Here is a 15,875-nt window from a genome sequence, read left to right on the forward strand (position 1 = left end):
CATCTTGGGATAATAGTCTTTGGTTACACCTCTTTATATCAAGTCTGTCCTCATCTTGACTTGTTTGGGCATGAAACGCTTTGTATTTTCGCACTACTCGTGTAAATAACAAAGGAATCCTGCCCACTGATACCCAAGCAAATATATTTATTGCAGAAAAAAACAGTATAACAAAATCTTTAGCTGTTATTGTCCGGCTATGTTTTGGGTTTTATTAGATGCTGTTTGGAACGTACCATTTCTCCACTCACTGTACGCAGTAACACTGAAACGAACTCCATCCACAGTGATGAAGTCTCGGCAAGCCAGCGCCTTACCACCTGTGTTATGGTTCTCATGTTCTCTTACGTCTTCTGTGCAAGAACCATTCCCACCACCAATGACCGAGACCAATGCCCATGCCTGTCTAAGGAAAGATAAAGAAACAGAGAGAATGCAGTTTAGAGAAAAGAAAACAGAATGCAAGGGCTAAAAAGATATGGCACAAACACAGATTTAGAGGAAGGCACCACTACAATTCAGAAGAGTATGACAAATATAAGAAACAGCCAGAATTTTTTTTTTCCCCTACATGAAATTCAAATTTCTAGGAACTGTTTGCAAAACTTGAGGTAATCCGCAACAATATTAAAAAAGAAAAATTCACACCTGTAAGCTAACACTGGTCTTGTTGGCAGAATGTAACCTACTGGGAATTTTGGTACCACTTGCACTTTTTAAACATCCAAACTTCAATATTTATTGATATTTAAATAAAACTATTTTGTTTTTTTACTTTTTAGTCACTTTTTGTATAGTTTAAATGCTTTACTTGTCTGTTGAAACAATATTATGCAATGTATTTGAATTATAATATTTATTAGGCCTATATATTATATTTATCATTATTTTAATTATTCTCAATTACCTTCATTTTGGGGCCTTTCTCAGTAGATATTGGTATACGATTAATTATGATTATTTGATTAATTATTCTGCACATCTTGTAATTAATTTGATGAAAAATTTTAATTGACAGCCCTAGTTTTTACTCAACTGAGGGCAATTAAATTTCTTTGACATTATTTTATGATAATTATACAATCAAAATCGGAATTGCAATTTCACACAGCTGGGTTTACAGGAAGTCATCAGCCAGATCTGAAAACAGTCTGAATCTTCAAAAAGTTCACTATACAAAACAGATAATGATTGTTTTGATCTTTTAATTCTAATATTAATTCATATTTGTTTCCCCAATGAAAAATACAACCACGTGTGTTTTCTTTATCTCTCCCCATTGGGCAACATTTAGCTTTAAAAAGGATGGAACTTAGGGGAATGGAAAAAAAGAAGGTGAAAATAACAATAAAAAAACTTGAATGGCTAAATATGTTGCCTCAGCAGGCTCAGGGTCATACCTTCTTCAGTGGTTGCATTAATACTTCCACTGTGATGAAAGTGCTGCCACTACTTGACAGACACTATGTCATAACTGCTATTTGTTATACTGACGCATATGGGCTTTAAAGGCCAAGACTTAATCACACAAGTCTCTAGAGGTTTGGAAAATAGTGTCTCACTGAACTTTTTCCCATTAAGATGTATGGTTCACTTCAGTTTACAGCAGGTTAATAAAATCTTTGTGGATAAATGAGGGAATGACTACCCACATGGAGACCAATAAGGCTATCTTATGTGCATTCAGTGACCATAGGCTAATCTAAAAAGGATTGACTGTGTATGCTTAGCTGTTGTGTAGTCTATGATGGCCAGACACCACAAATCATTTTTCATGATTTTTGTAACTTTTTGCAAGTTAAAATCTCTGAATAAATCTTTTTCCCAGATAACCATTTCGGCTGACCAACATGGGAATCTAGCTTATCTTTTTCATTCTCTTTCTATTACTGACTACTTCCCATATTATTTAAGAGTGAATCATCACTAAATTAACTCCCATTCCCTGCAATTTTAACACCTTCCACAACCAAACAATAGTAATTCTGTGTCCTCTGTTTGTTTAGCACCAAAACATAAAAAAGATAAATAAATAAAAATCTTTGTATTTAGAAGTTCCACATTATTTATTTTTGAAGGTTGCCTCTAAATTAATAAAAAAAAATCATATTTGCAAAAAGTATTCTTGCAATTTAAAAGGCAAATTCAATGTGGTTTAAAGGGCGAGTTTTATGGGGTGTGTATTTATGTGTGGGAATTTCTCAGGAAAGCATCAATTCACTCATGTGGAAGAGATAATGGACTGTGTAAATTGTCAATACGCAGCTTTACTAATAAGAGAGAGTTTTTTTTTTTGTGAGTTAAAGATAGATTGAAGTGAACAGAATGGTGTCTTCTCCCCATACACTGCAACAAAATATGTTTATGATTTATTTTGGCTTGTTTTCCAATAAAAATATCTAAAACTCTTTTAAAACAATGTACATTTTCTTTAGCAGCTATACTGCAGAAGAAAAAAAAATGTATTTGAGAATATTTAATTTAATGTTAAAAATACAATATAAAAAAAAATGCGTTCACCTGAGAAGCAGCATATCTGATATTTAGAGAATAGATCTTGAATATACATATATTTTGTCTTTACTGCCCTCGCAAATGTATAACAAAGTGAAAAAAATACACTTTTTCTCTTCCGATCGGATTCCGATATCGTAAATCTCAGTATCGGCCGATACCAATCCCGATCCGATACCAGTGCTATTTTTTGGCATAATCAGTTTAGAATATCTTTACATTATTGTGTGGAACTAATTGGAAGTACTCTTTAATATGTAAAGAAACACAAACCTCTAACTACACATTACTTCAATATAAATGTATAGCTTATTAAGAAACACTTTATTATTAACTAGTATACTGGATAATATAGCAGCAAAATTTACAGTAATTCAAGTATAAGTCATCAATAGAAAAGAAGCCTTTTTTATTTTTTTGCAAAAAATATTTCAACTTGTATCTGGAGAAAAATCTCGTTTTTGTTCAATTTAGTTGTAAGATATCAGCTCACTTTTTATTCACAAAGTTATTTTTTGGAACCCATTTAACTGAAATATTATTATTATTTGTAAACAAATAATAATACATTATAATAGTAATATATCTCAATCGTGCACCTTTAACTTTTAAACCCTCACTCTTTTATTTTGACATTCTGAACTCTCCAGGAAGTCCTGTATGTGTATGTTTGTAGGGAAGTTCACAGTAGTTTCATTTGCTTCTTATTCAAATTCTGGTAAAATTTTCTAAATGCATATTATAAGTGAACTGAACTTTTGAGCATCTATATCTGTGATGTGGTTTGTTAGTAGCGCTCAAATATTGAGCACCGCGTGAAGGCTAAAAATAGCTGCGCGCGTGTGTGTAAACAGAGCAGTGCCATTCAATGACGTGCTGGAGCTGCGCGTGCATTTTATAGATTTACTTATAGATAAAACTCAGCCTTTTGTGATTCACAGAGCTATCGCACATCTTCAAGTGACTTTGAATAAAATGCATGAGTCATATGAACTGCTTTAATTGTGCTTTTGTGTCATTTTTTGAGTTTGACAGTGACAAACATAACTAACACACAGTATCCGATTTGGATCAGGCTTGTCGGACCGATATCCGATCCGTCTAAAAGCTTCAGTATTGGAGACGATACCGATCCAGGTATCGGATCGGTACATCCCTAATTTAAGACACATCCTCTTAAAGCAAGTCTAAATATCTTATATGTTGCTTTTCAAGTAAATGTATCTTGTTTTAAGGATTTGTAGACAATTTTAAATGGAAAACAAGACAAAAACACTTGATAACAATGTTTTTTTTTTACAGTGAATTTCTTTACTGAATTAAACTTAAAACAAAATATTTTTCCCCCTTTAAGTGAATGCCATTTAGAGGCATTTTATTTACTCTTTATTGTTAGTAAGCATGTTTAATACAACCTTTTAAGCCAGGGCACAAGCTGAATAATTGGTTAAGAGCTAATGATTAATCGTAGCAATAATCGCTGAATAGTCGAATAATCACTCTAATAACCGTTAGATTAAATGTGACTGGTGATAGTTAAAATTAAATTAAAATAAATTAGAACTTCTGTGGTGGGGCCATGGAAAATGATGGCATGACAAGTAAATCTACTCTCTCAATCTGGCCAGCGAAAGAAAAGAAAAAACACATTACTTTTGAACCCTGCAATAATTTCTATGGTTCCATAACAATTTGTCAAAACCTCCTGAAAACCATACAAATACACAATTTTCCACAAGAATAAACCATTTCCCACAACAGCCTTACAAATGTCAAATACTCTTCTCTAGAGGTCGACCGATTAATCGGCCGGCCGATTTTTAGCATTTTTTACATAATCGGCATCGGCCAATTTCCAAGTATATCAAGCAGATTATTAGGCAGGCGCATCTGTGGGCAGCCTAATGTTGTTGTGGAACACGTGTTCGACGCACGCTGCCCCTAGAGTCATTTTCCAGCAGAGTGAGCAGACCTCATCCAGTGCCTACAAGGAAGGAGCTAAGTTCCTTGGAGAAAACAGTAAGGATTAAATTTGTATAACTTATTTATATTTAATTAAAAACTTTTGATATTTTACTGCCAACTTCGAGAAAAAACGTGACAAACGCGATAGTTGACATGACGTTCGGCTACTTTGGATATTGATAGTGTAGTTGAAGTTGCATTATCACAGCAGAAGGGTTGCTATCATGTCACAATAAGTAAGCAAGAATTTTGCAATTACAGACAGTGAATCTGAGACTTTTATTTGTTCTGTTTGTGTGTCTTATATTTGAGAGGGTTGTCACTCAATGCAGAGAAATAAGTAATAAAAAGATACCAACGCTTATATGCTATTGAAGGACTGGCTTTGGTAAGCTCGGACGTTACCGGTTCTGCTGTCAGTACTGGAGAAATTAAGAAAATACATGTATTATTGCTATAAAGAGAAAGTTATTTTATCTCGCCAGCCATTTCTATGTATAATAATTCTATGAAACCATTTGTCTGTGATGCAATTTAGCTATTCGCAGTCAGAGAGAGAGAGATCTCGCGCACAGCGAAACATTCAAACATAGCCTGGTTTAGATCTGTGATATTAGTCTGATTTTCTTTTATATTTCGCCTTCCAAAGATTATAAAAAGAATATTTATACATAAGCCGCATTCTGTCTAGCACAACTCCCTTCCCTTCACAGCGGTGCACTGACATTTCTCCCTAAAACTCAAACTTAACGTCAGAATCAGCACGATCGGTGATTGTTGTAAAATGCAGTCTAGCTACTGTTGCTAAACTGCAGGACGCGTTTAATAATAAAATAGCGCAAGAGATACCGTTCCCAAGGCGGCGCGCGCTCCGAAACAGACAGCAACGAGACAAGCAAAGTATAGGCTATTTTGGGTTTCACGTGCGCATCTAAACGATCAACTACACACAAAAATATGTCTAAACGACCAACTTGGAGATTCACTTAAACACAGTTTATGTCTTAAATGGACGTAGTTATGGAAATAGTTGGGAGAAAATATGCTGCATCAGGAGCCTATTAGATCTGAATTCGGTCTTAAAGGGGAAGCATCCTAATAAACATGCTGACGATTGAGCCATTACTGCGAATCAAACAACAAAAGGCAAAGAGAAAATCACTTACAGCTCTTGAATGAATAACTTATGCATTAATAAGCATTAATCTATCTATGATAAACTATGCAGTGTTATTTTACAATTGATTACTAGATTATTAGATTTCTTTTTAGACCACACCTGAACAGTAATGTTAGACCTTCCTGAAATTAAATCACTGTGCCTATATAACGTTCATCTTAAAAAGAACCGTTAGGAATACAGTTGAAGTACCGGATCGATAAACAGTATCGGTAAGATTGTAATACCATTAAAACCTTAACGATACCATCCCTAGTTATGCCTGTGCTTCTCTTGGATGCTCTGAATATTGGATTACGTGTCTGGATTGCCCCTTAATTAAAGCTGCATTTGGATCTCAACCTTCGTGTCTCTGAGCAGTTCGTAACACCTGCTTTGTTTATTTAATATATTTGTTATACATTATTTATACAATATGTTTTTACATTATACATTTTTAATTTAAGTGTCAAGTGTTCAATAAATGTATTTGTTGAGAAATGTTGTCTATCTTAAGTAATTATTTGTGTTACATTTTATCTTACAAATAAAAGGTTCAAATAAGAGGTTAAAAACAAGCACATATTGGCCAAATATCGGCCAAAATAAATCGGCCATCGGCCGACCCGGATTTCAAAAGATCGGCATCGGCCTGAAAAAAACAATATCGGTCGACCTCTACTCTTCTCCACTCCAATAGCAAGAGGGGAACCACCTGGGATATGCTCAGTGACTCTATAGGCACAAAGGTCTTTTCTGTTGTATCCCATGCTTTTTTAATCCATAAGTACATTTTCATAGTGACAAACCCCCCTGAAGCAACCTGGGGTTAAGTGCCATGCTCAATGATGCAATGCTGCCAATGCAGCCATACTTTACAATACACGATTAAGCAATACAATTTCATACATCAACTTCTCGTAATTTGCCTTCTAGTCAGGCTGAGATTGGCAGAGCTCATATGTCAAATTCATCACCATCCAATAATAGGCTTATCAATGTATCAAATATATGTGCAATGGACCCCCTCTGGAGTTCCAATGGGGAGCGCGAGGGTAGACTTGGAAAGCCTGGTCAATGTTGTGCAAGGTTTCATTCAAATTGTGCCAGATTCTTCTGTTTTTGCAAGGGAGCTGCCAAGTTTGCATATTTTCATCAGAGACTTGGTGAGACTGACTAGTTTAGGTGAGGGGTTTGTTGGGGTAAGGATTTGTGTGTCAAACTTAGCTCTCAGAAAGGGCAAATATAAGTTGGTTATTCTCTCACACCTATGTATACCCATATCCTTCCCCATCGGCATCACTTTAAACCACATACCCCGCAATAGCACAACAGTCAGCAGACAGACACATATTTACTGTACATAGACTAGACAATATGCTTTTTCTTTGTGTTTCAGGTCTAGTTATGTTTACAATTAAACATAACTAGAGTTTTCAAACCAAAGACCTTTGATTCAGTGCATTTGATTAGAACTGGCCAAGCTAATGTGTCTAGAGAGTGTAGAGCTTGAACATTAAAATAAACATGAATATTTTCCAAATTTCCATGTCTCTTGGACTGGGGAGAGAATGTTTCACACAAGTGCCTTTGCAGTTGACTGTTACAGTAGCATGTCTGGAGGAACCTACAAAAAGCATTTCTATATTTACACCAAACCTTTCGCTGAAGTTGGGTCATTTATTTAGAATATTTTTGGCAGGTTAGAAACAACCACGCGCATACCTCTCTGTGTAACCTGAAGAGACACAAAATATGGTTGGTTTGGCTTTGAACTCTATAAAGGACCAGTGACTTACCCCTAAACTACAAACACACAGTTGCAGAAGTCAGCTCTTTTTTACACAAATACTGGAAATAGGTCTTTCAGCAGGTTTTCCTGCAGGAATTATTTCATCCAAAACACAGGGAGGATTCCTTAAAATGCGTTTCTGTAGAACAACCAACCAGTTATTTACTTTAGTTAACCCAAAGAGTGATAGGGTCTATTAACTACTAAGAGTAGCTGACAGTATATTAGACTGTTCATACTTTAAAGTCAACATTCCAAATAATTTTTAAACTGAATATATTTGCTATATAGTTCAGTTAAATAACAATGTGCAATGTGTACAATTTATGATTGGAACTTGAAACCTTCACACAATGTACACTGATTGTGCATTTCAGTTGCTAGTAGCCAGTTTGGGGTGGGGTGGGGTCACCCTTCATTTGGGGGGATTTGGGATCATCCTGCAAAGTTTGGTGTCTCCACGACTTATGGTCTCTGATGCCCAGACACTTTTAGGGCAGAATAAATAAATCAGTACAATTACAATAGGGCCAATTACACTTTGTTATTGAAATTTATGATGACACTGATACTATTGCAAAGATGAGCATATAAAAGTGTTAATGTGCAGAATAAAGACAAAAGAATGATGATATAGGTATATCTTACTTTGGTAAGATATACCCATACCCATTGAGTTATTGATCAAGATCTACGCATCGCAAACTCCAAATATAACCAAACTCGGTGCAGATAGTCAACAGAACGTTTAGATGTAAGCAAAGTTTTGTACAATTCCACCCCTAGGGGTGCGCTACTACAAACAAACTGTCATAAATTTGCAGCCGTTTAAACGACAAAATTCAAATTAAATATGCACCTTCTTTGGTTCAAATGCTAACATATTCTTAAAAACTGATTCGACAAATTAACAAAAATGGCCACCACCGGCCAATTAAACTTCAGCACCTTATAACTCATATTGTGAATGGCTGAGAGTTATGGAAATTACTACACACAAGTAGTGTGTCAACTCAAAGCCGCATATAACATTTTGTGACAATCGCCACACGGTGGTGGTATAATTAGCTAATTTGTGTTTTTGCTCAAAACTACAGACCCGTAGGCTACAATACAAATTTGCCGCTTCTGTGAATCCACCAGTGCCCCACAATGAAACTGTCACTTTTATTTTCCCAAAAAAATATTTTTATAATTTTGAATATTTAGAAAAGTCTACTTTTTCTAACTCATCCTTGGCCTTTTGCCCGATTATCATGAAACTTGGTATATATCATCTACAGACCCTCCTGACAAAAAAGTTATCAAAATAATTTTGGTGCGTCGAATCGTTCCACAGATATAAGCAAATATGTTTTGGCCGTGGCCTATAATTACTAATTAGCCTGTATCTTGAGTGCAATTTTCAAATTTGTACACATGGACAAAAGAACACTCTGAGGTAACATTACGAATTTCGTAAATTGTTTATACTAGGGGGCGCTATAAATTCAGACAGTCCTATTTTTGCGACTATCTCAAAGCAGGTGAAATGTCACACCATAATAGCCATCCATAACATCCACATGCTCTTTTCTGTCAAATTTTTTATCTATGGTCATCTCGCCATATGAGCTTGTCCCCGACAATAGTCGTTTGAGGCTATATATTTTTTTTTTCTGCCCTAAAAGTGTCTGGGCATCAGAGACATTAAGTCGTGGAGACACTAAACTTGGCAGGATGATCCCAAATCCCCCCCCCCCCACTACTCAGGTGCACAAATGCACACCCATCTGACCCTAGGTGGCGCTATAATAAACAGTGAAATGTCATACCAAAATAGCTGTCCACAGTATCTTTTCTGTCAAATGTGATTATTTTGGTCAACTTGCAACTATATTTAAATGTACTTCTAAAAGCCTCTCACAGTGGTGTGACTGAATGTTCATAAACAGTATACTGTTGCTCGTCTGTTTAGAACTTCTTTTTACCCCTGAAAGAAGAATGAATTAGAACTTCTAAGGAAGTATATCATGGCCTTAATGATAACCAAAGACTCCATGGCTCAAAAATGCCAATTCACTTTTGGGGTTTAGATCTACAAACAGCTCTACAGCCCTTTTCACTGTGGGCATCCATCTTTATATAAAAAATTCCTTAGCATTTAATTTCTAAATTTGAGATTCTGTGCTATTTCACATGGTTTCCAACTTCATTCACCTGTATTTGAGGTCGTTGACGTGGTTGCTGCCTAGGAGATCCTGGATGGTCCTCTTGGTTTCATCCAGTAGGCTCTTTACCGCAGAATCTCCGATGGCCAGTGCAACAATTCGTCCTGGAGGCAGAGACTTCAGCAGGTCACTCAGCACCTTACTGTGATTATGAGACTCATGTGTATCGAAACGATCAGTGTATAGCACTTCCGCCGTATCCTGATCAACTACCCGCAGGTTAATTCCACGGCTGAAGTTCTTCTGGAAGGCGTAGCCACCGGTAGCCAGACCTGAAGAGGGTACAGTGCGAGTGAGGAGGGTCCAGGAAAGCCTCTCTGATCCGTGGAGCTCCAGAGTACCTCCACCATTAACACCCAAAAATTTGCGTCCCATCCCAGGAACCTCATCCACAGAGGTCTCGTCCAAGCGGCCAACCAGGGTGATGGTGGCCAGGGAGCGATAGCGACATTTTGGAGCCCCTATATGGAGAGCACCACCATCTTCAACCAAAATGTGGCGCGTTCGTAGTGTAATGTTTTTGGAGCCAACTTTATCATCGGCAAAGACAACCGATCCTAAAATAAAATTCATAACTGTCAGCAAAAAAAGAAGACATTGCACCTTAATAAAATATCGAGAACGCACTCTCATACAGACGATGAAAAAAAAAAAATCCAGTTGACAACAAAAATGGAAACCATGGGTTGTGATAATTACAAGTAACTGTGGACATTCAGATATTACAACCCATTGAATGGACAGCACGTCTATTACTCATTGCTAGCCTTCTTTTCAATCGTGAAAAATTGTATGCCAAGCTTCTCTGACTAAGGGTGACTAAGGCCTACAGTGGACAAATGATCTTACCTCCAGACTGGATGGTGATTGAGTACAGGGTGGTAGATGAAGCCAAGCAATAATGCTCACCACTAGGTACCACAACCACCTTTTTGGGATTGTGACCTGGGTTCCAGGTCCGCAGTGTAGGGTTGTGATGAGGGCAGTTCTCTACAAAAAAAAATAGTGTGGAAAAACATGTGCGTACAAGACAATGGCAAACAATGGACAGATAGGGAATGCTATGGCTGTGTGGGAAGTTTTGACATTTTATCAACATCAAAAATGTCTTAGACTTTGGGTCCATTAACACAGAATTTAATTTTGTTTCCATCTGCACTGTTTTTCAATAGTTTTCTATACAAATGTATATGTAATTTACTACTATGTTAAAATGTTTGATATATTGGCATTATATCTGCCTGTCAGCCTCCCTGCTCTCTGGGCATCGGTCATTAAAAAACCCATATTGGTCGACCTCTAATAAAATTATGACTATAGAAATATAAAATTAGGGATGCACCGATTTATCAGCCAATTATTGGCCAAATTAAAACCATCGGAATAAAGGTTAGAAACGTGAAAATGCCAATCTGAAAAAAAGATGGTTTATATATAATTAATTAATAACACACTTTGTAATATATCTGTGAATTCAAATGTACAATCCAGAAATAATAATAGCCACAATATGTAGAAGGGTTGGCAGTCCTAACAACATACAAAATAAAATAAAAATTTCCCTCGTTCTCACATTAATGTGGAATAACCAAAGTGACAGTTGTGAAACCTGCACTTGACTATAGGCTACATGATGAGGAAAACCATCTAAAACGCTTTGAAACCAGCCAACTTTGATGTCTGAGATATCTGTATTCTATCTATTAATGCTGCATGATTGATTTAATTAAGACTGAAATCGCTATTTTAGCCTTGCGTGATTACTAAACTTTAAAAGGCTGCATTTAAAAATATATTCTGCATTCAGTGCTTCAGTCAGCGCTGTGTGAGCAAGCGGCACCTTCTAGAGGTCTGGACGGCATTATCCATTATCCCACTATAATTCCGAATTCCTTTGGTTAAAACTTTAAAATTTTCCATGATATATTTCACATATATTTGAAAAAAATCAATTGATGGGATAACCTGGACATTCAGTACAATCAGGTAGTCAACGGACTTAATTTTATTGCTGCATAACATTGCTGAGCCTATAGACCTGACCAATTGAAGCAAACCCAGATCATGATATATTTGTAAGTGGGCACTATGCATGATAGGTGCATTGCACCATGCGCTTCCCTTCTTACCCTGACGCGCCTATCGCTTTGGATTAGATCAAATCTGGACTCATCAAACCACGTGACCTTTTTCCATTGCTCCACAGTCTTTATGCTCCCTAGCAAATTGAAGTAGTTTTTTTCCGATTAGCCTCACTAACAAGTGGCTTTCTTGTGGTCACACTACTGTTTAGTCCCAATCCTGTAAGTTCTCGTCGCATTGTCCGTGTGGAATTGCTCTTACTTTCACTATTAAACAGAAACGTGAGTTCTTCTGATGATTTTTGACGATGTGACTTCAAGCGTTTTAGTGATCTTCGACCACATTTCTTATGCAAATCTGATGGTTCACCACTATCCTTTCCTGGTTTAATAATGCGTTGGACATTTCTTAGCCCAATTCCAGTGATTTCAGAAATCTCCTTAATTGTTTTCTTTGCTTGATGCAGGCCAATAATTTGCCCCTTCTGAAACACAGTATCATCTTTTCCACGACCACAGGATACATCTTCAGATATGGTTGTTTAAGAAATGAGAAGCTACATACTGCATCAGTTAGGGTTAAAAGAATTGTTGCAAGTTAAAACATAATAATCACTGCAATAATGATCCAGTCATAGGCTCTTAAATATCTGCTTATTTAAATCAAAACGGCAATGCATTTTTTTGCCAGGCAGGGTAAATGCTCTATTTTGACAACAACGAAGTTTAAGGCTGCTTTGATGCTGCATTTTATTTACAGAGAACCAAAGCAGCATCAGAACTGAACCTTTGATACTAGGCTAAGGTGGGTCAGAGATGGCATAATTCAGTCTGGCTTTCATGAAGAATTGTGTCTTTACACAGGATTTTTGCAGGCACAGAGCAGGCTTAACTCGCATTCAGACTGAGAGTTAACAGAACTAATAGACACAAGCAACTACACACACATTAGTGCACACACATGGTGATTGTGTCTTACCATCTAAAACATCTTTGGAGGTAAGACTGAGGACGAGTATAAGAATCAGGAGGAAAACCACAAAGAAGATACCAGCACAGATATAAGTGTTCTTCCTCTTTTGGTTCTGGGTACGTTCCCTCCTGCTCTCATCTTCTGACAGGTTAAAAACTGAAGGTCGTGCAGGGGGTGGGGCTGGGGGCTTCAGTGGGGGAGGTGGAGGAGTGTTGGCTGGGGGCGGAGAACGAACTGGAACAATCCTGCCAGGAACATATCCTGATGACCGCTGAGCATTTACATTGACAGGAGCCACGAAAATGGGGTGACTCCTGGGGCCATCATTCACCGGCATGGTATAACAGTCTGCCACGTTCTACAAGACTAAATAAAAACAAAAAACATGTGTTAAATATATAATGTTTTTGAACATGCCTAAAAAGGACTTCTTGACAATTTTAACAAAACTAAACTACACAAGCCTGACCAGGCATTAAAATCTGGCCTGGCACAAAACCTTTTCGACTTTCGATTGGGTCTCAATTTCATTCTGGCATTGCACTGTGCTTTGAAGTGTAAGCTTTCTGTGGCTTTTCACATTTTTGTGTTATTTACAAAACACATGGCACCAATTAAGGTCAGATAAAAAGTGCTCAGTCTTTCAACGCATGGCCAATTCGTGCCACAGAACAACAGACACTGGCTCAAGTCTCCCAATAAAATATGTCACACAAATATTCACTTACCAATAACCACCAAAGCCAAATTCTTCAATCATCATTCAAAGCAACTAAAAATTGTCTGGCCAAAGATTCTTCACAATTTGGTTACACTTGTTCCAAACAGATAGTAATGCTTTTATAAACGCAAGTTAGACTATTCAGGCCAAAATTAATCAGGGACAGATCCCTTTTCTACTCTTTTAAACATTTTCAACTGCTGAAACGTACTCCATTTCTTATTATACTACCAAACTACTACTTCCTTGAATTGATCAAGCACAGTACGGTGCCAGCTAATATAAAAACTGTAGTACCACCACCAGACCCTGCTCTGGCCAGCTGCAGGTCCTCAGCCACAAAAGGCACTTTTCCACTGCACGTTACGGTTTGACTCGCCTCAACTCTACTTGCTTTACTTTTCTAAGCTTGCATTTCCACTGCAGTTTAGTGCCCCTCAAAGTGGGTGGGATTATAGGCTGATCATCATAGTTGTGAATCATCCATCTACTGCAGTGACATCATCTTAAACACAACACAAACTGACCAAAACAATAACACAACTAGCTGTTAGCTACTAGCTAATTGTGCTGCATAAAGCAGTTGTTGCATGGTGATTTTACACAAGTGTAACAGTTCAATTGGCCTGGTTGTTTTAGAAGCAAGCTTCCAGTAGCTGGTCAACTAAATAAAGTGAAGCTTTCAAGCAGAGTATAGAGTTAAGTAACAAAATGTACCATCCTCTATCGTGGCCGAGTCCAGGGCACTCTCCCTCCATTGCTCGCCGGTTTAGAATAGCGTCCATTTGGTCGAACCACTTCTACTTTTCCTTGATGGTTCTGTTGTCACATTTAAGTTTTTTTTTTTTACTTTTTCCTACATTGTTGGTAGGTCCGGTGGTAGCCATGTGCAGCCAATAGCTGACACTTCCTGAGAGACTTTTTCGTTTCGCTCATTGACCATGTCATGGTTTTGCGCACAGCTTTTCTTTTTTCACAATTCGAAAGTTGCGTGAACAAATGATACTGTAATTGCTGTTGCTCAATTTAAAACTAGCAGGTTGAGGTCGCGTGTCGAAAATCCAGTGACCCTGGTAGTGACTATTCTCCCTGACTAATCAGTGATCTGCAGGATTTTGAAGTCACATTTAGTATCAGCTCAGCTCGCTTGGAACATTGACCATGGTGGTACTAAAAAAGTATCAGGTACCAGGTACTATCCACAGTGGAAAACCCCCAAAAAGCATGCAGAGTCGAGTTGTAACGTGCAGTGGAAAAGACCCAAAATGCAGGGGTGCAGCAATTGTTATAAGAAGGGGACGTGCCCCACCCCCTTCTTTTGGGATATAATCAATACCCATGCATTAATGTGTCCCCTCCCCCACTATTCACTTTTTTATTTATTTTTTTTTTTTTTACCCCTTGCACAAATGAAATCACATTTTAAAAAGGGATGAGCAATCAAGCCATAGACAGAGGGGGTGAATGGACAACAGCAGGCTACGCTCAGGACCTAAACGTGGTAAATAATAATAACACTTTCAGATATTTGAGACATTTACATATAAAATGGAACAAAACAATCCAGATAAATTTACTGGCCCAGGACCTCCGTTGCAAGGATAAAGATAAAGACAGAAGACTCTAATACATTTAAAAATTGGTAGTTTAAGAATATGGCTGAATATGAATATATATCATCTTGAATGTTACCATTTCTGCTCAACTTGTACTGAGAAAATCCTGTAAACTTTGTTTACATGTGTGTAAAACTGACTGGCATTACAACTTGTTACATTGCGGTGCATCTAAAGTTTAAACCGCGCAACAAAGTTTCATTAACTTTGTTTTCTCGTTTCATTCATGAATTAGGTCTTTCAGCACACCAAATAAACTCACTTTATAGGACCCAAAATCCGTGCAAACCCATAGAAAGACCCTCTTACCGTAGGCTGGGGAGGGGGGTCCCTATTCATGGACACACTGAAGGAGACCTCTTACCTTTTCGCCAGATATATAACTCTTGTCACCTCTTCCCTTGCTCCACCGCTACTCTAACTCAACCGTGGGGAGTCACGAGCAACTAAAATGGCTTTACAACAGGGTTAACGCGTTTAATATGTTTTACTCTTCTTTAACATGATGTTTTCTTTCCTGGGCTGAAATCAGCCAGCCCCGTCCCAGGCGCGGCTCGCGGAGGAAGTGAAATAAGAGGCGTGTACTGAGTGTGAGAGAACGCCATAGAAATGGAAAAGGTGGGTAGAATAGGAACATTGGAATTATGCCGATTATTAAATGGGCGGGGCTTGACGGTCACATGTCGTTTCTAATTGGTCAGGAACGATGTGTCTGCATAATGTTTATCATTATAATTCTCTTCATTTTGTATTTTCAATGTAATGACTATCAGAGTGTTTCACTGTCCTTATTCATGTGCCCAGTCTGTGGTAGTACCTAGTCGTTGTCATGTGATACTGTTCC

General features: G+C 37.6%; 1 protein-coding gene across 2 annotated transcripts in view; it reads right to left on the reverse strand.

Annotated features, from left to right (window-relative positions):
• LOC127626988 (cell surface hyaluronidase) overlaps positions 1-15,577 on the reverse strand; it is a 36,152-nt gene extending 20,575 nt beyond the window's left edge. The window contains exons 1-5 of one of the 2 annotated variants that reach the window (XM_052103171.1): positions 15,396-15,577; positions 12,701-13,060; positions 10,490-10,630; positions 9,630-10,197; positions 237-406 (exon numbers count right to left, since the gene is read on the reverse strand). In XM_052103171.1, coding sequence (XP_051959131.1) covers positions 237-406; positions 9,630-10,197; positions 10,490-10,630; positions 12,701-13,031 — 1,210 coding nt within the window. In that variant the 5' untranslated portion in view covers positions 13,032-13,060; positions 15,396-15,577. Of the gene's footprint in view, positions 1-236; positions 407-9,629; positions 10,198-10,489; positions 10,631-12,700; positions 13,061-15,340; positions 15,361-15,395 lie in introns of those variants that run through there. The other variant, XM_052103179.1, reaches the window with a different exon arrangement.
• Between the last annotated feature and the right edge of the window lie 298 nt (positions 15,578-15,875).

Source organism: Xyrauchen texanus, chromosome 3 (genome assembly GCF_025860055.1).
Source record: "Xyrauchen texanus isolate HMW12.3.18 chromosome 3, RBS_HiC_50CHRs, whole genome shotgun sequence".
In the NCBI taxonomy this organism is placed as follows: Eukaryota; Metazoa; Chordata; class Actinopteri; order Cypriniformes; family Catostomidae; genus Xyrauchen; species Xyrauchen texanus.